The sequence below is a fragment of the Amphimedon queenslandica genome, unplaced genomic scaffold, assembly GCF_000090795.2.
Source record: "Amphimedon queenslandica unplaced genomic scaffold, v1.1 AMPQUscaffold_12612, whole genome shotgun sequence".
NCBI classification, from domain to species: Eukaryota; Metazoa; Porifera; class Demospongiae; order Haplosclerida; family Niphatidae; genus Amphimedon; species Amphimedon queenslandica.
Genome location: NW_003547152.1, coordinates 20,666 through 22,418, shown reverse-complemented (window position 1 = coordinate 22,418; position 1,753 = coordinate 20,666). Strand labels below are relative to the sequence as shown.

Below are 1,753 nucleotides of genomic sequence, written 5' to 3'. Positions count from 1 at the left end.
TATTTTGAACAGGTCTGTTTTTATTATAAAAGTCTAAAATGATGTATTAACTTTGTTTTAGATTCTTGATGCAGTGATATACATGCATGACAAAGATTACATACATTGTGACTTAAAGGTACATGATCTATTGTTAATAATTTTACTGAGGTGAGCCTGAGCAAGCTAGATGACATTCCAGGGACCAGGGTTTCTCACAGGATTTTGGTTTAGTGCTCAACTGCTCGTGCAGCTGAGCTAGTGAAATAAATGGCAACTATTAAATGGCAGCAAGTGTTAAGCTTACTGGCAGCAAAATAGCAACTTTGATTTGTTGCCCAAAATCAGCAAGGAAAGCAGATGTCAACCATACACATGTGTAATACACATGTACCTGCTTAGGCTCGCCCTTTAATGTGTTACATTTATCTTTTTTCAATTTTCTTTATTTATTAGCCATCAAATATATTATTTGCTATGAATGACAGCATTAAAGTTGGTGATTTTGGCTTGGTGAAACAAAATGCAGCTACTAAGCACAGTGCTCCCCAAACTGGTACATGTACATACATATAGTGCTGTGCTTCATCATTTTCATTTCATAATAGATGTTCAAGGTAGTCATACTAGTGAGATCGGAACTTTGTTTTATGTCAGCCCAGAGCAGGAAGCTGGTCATCAGTATAATGAAAGGGCTGATGTTTATTCACTTGGAATAATTTTATTTGAACTTTACTTTCCTTTTAGCACACGAATGGAAAGGGTTAAAGTAAGTATGGGGTATATGAATTGGCCGTAGGTTTACATACTATTGTTATATGTAGGTTTTAGAAGATATAAAGAGTAACAGAAGACTTCCAAAGGAGTTTAAAGAAAATCTTCATAATGAAGTAATAACAGCACAATAGAATTCTGTATAGCGGGAAATTTTGGAGGGAATTAAGTTTGGCAAATTTTGGCATTTTGGTAGCCATTCACCAAAATAAAAGCCGCCATTTCGAACCATTATACGCATGCTCAATGGCACATGGCCACTAATTTGCCAACTTAAAATTCGCTAATCACCAAATTTTAGTAATTTGCCATATTTAACTCCCTTCAAAACTTCCCGCTATACTGTACATAACCTGTCTATAAAAAACTACTGATGATCAAATTTTTATAACGTGTGATTCTATTTTTGTAGGCAAAACTTGTGGAGCTGATGTTAAAGCCTATTTCTGACAGGCCATCTTCAAGCGAGATAAAAGAAATTGATGCATTCAAGCAAATGAAAGACCAAGCCGAGCTAAATCGTGATTCTATGCTGTTAAAATTTTAGATTTAAACAATTATTATTACTGTTATATTAGATTGTTCATAGATCCATATCTCTGGATTGTTATATTAGTTATTATTATTATAGTAGATTGTTATGATTATTTTCTATTGTTCTCTGATTACAATTAAAATTACATTACATCACCAACAGAGGTACATACTAGTCTCTGATCATGATCAAGCTCAAGTTGTACTAATGAACTCTTATGATAATGTAGAGAAAGAGAGGGTGAGGAGTTGAGGTACACAGACAAGAATTATGATGCTGATACATACATGTAGTACTGCCCTAAATCAATAAATCAGGCCTGATTACTGCCCTGATAAGCTATCAGGACTGTATCTGGGCAGTACCACTGTAAGTACTAACAATGATAATTCTTGGCTGTGTACATATAGTCTTTGATCATAGTGATGCATGTAGATAATGGTGAGGAATGAGGTGCAGAACAAG

The 1,753-nt window shown here is 34.6% G+C and overlaps 1 protein-coding gene across 1 annotated transcript; it reads left to right on the top strand.

Annotated features, from left to right (window-relative positions):
• Positions 1-6: 6 nt before the first annotated feature.
• LOC109587310 (eukaryotic translation initiation factor 2-alpha kinase 3-like) lies at positions 7-1,486 on the top strand. Its single transcript, XM_020003557.1, has 6 exons — positions 7-12; positions 62-118; positions 436-535; positions 588-748; positions 804-869; positions 1,166-1,486. Exons 2-6 carry the CDS (start codon positions 83-85, stop codon positions 1,298-1,300), a joined length of 498 nt encoding a protein of 165 aa, XP_019859116.1. The 5' UTR covers positions 7-12; positions 62-82; the 3' UTR covers positions 1,301-1,486.
• Positions 1,487-1,753: the final 267 nt, after the last annotated feature.

Coding starts and splice junctions, on each gene's coding strand:
- LOC109587310 (XM_020003557.1), top strand. CDS start 83: ATGCATGACAAAGATTACATACATTGTGACTTAAAG. Junction 119..435: donor ACATACATTGTGACTTAAAG/GTACATGATCTA, acceptor TTTATTTATTAG/CCATCAAATATATTATTTGC. Junction 749..803: donor CACGAATGGAAAGGGTTAAA/GTAAGTATGGGG, acceptor TGTTATATGTAG/GTTTTAGAAGATATAAAGAG.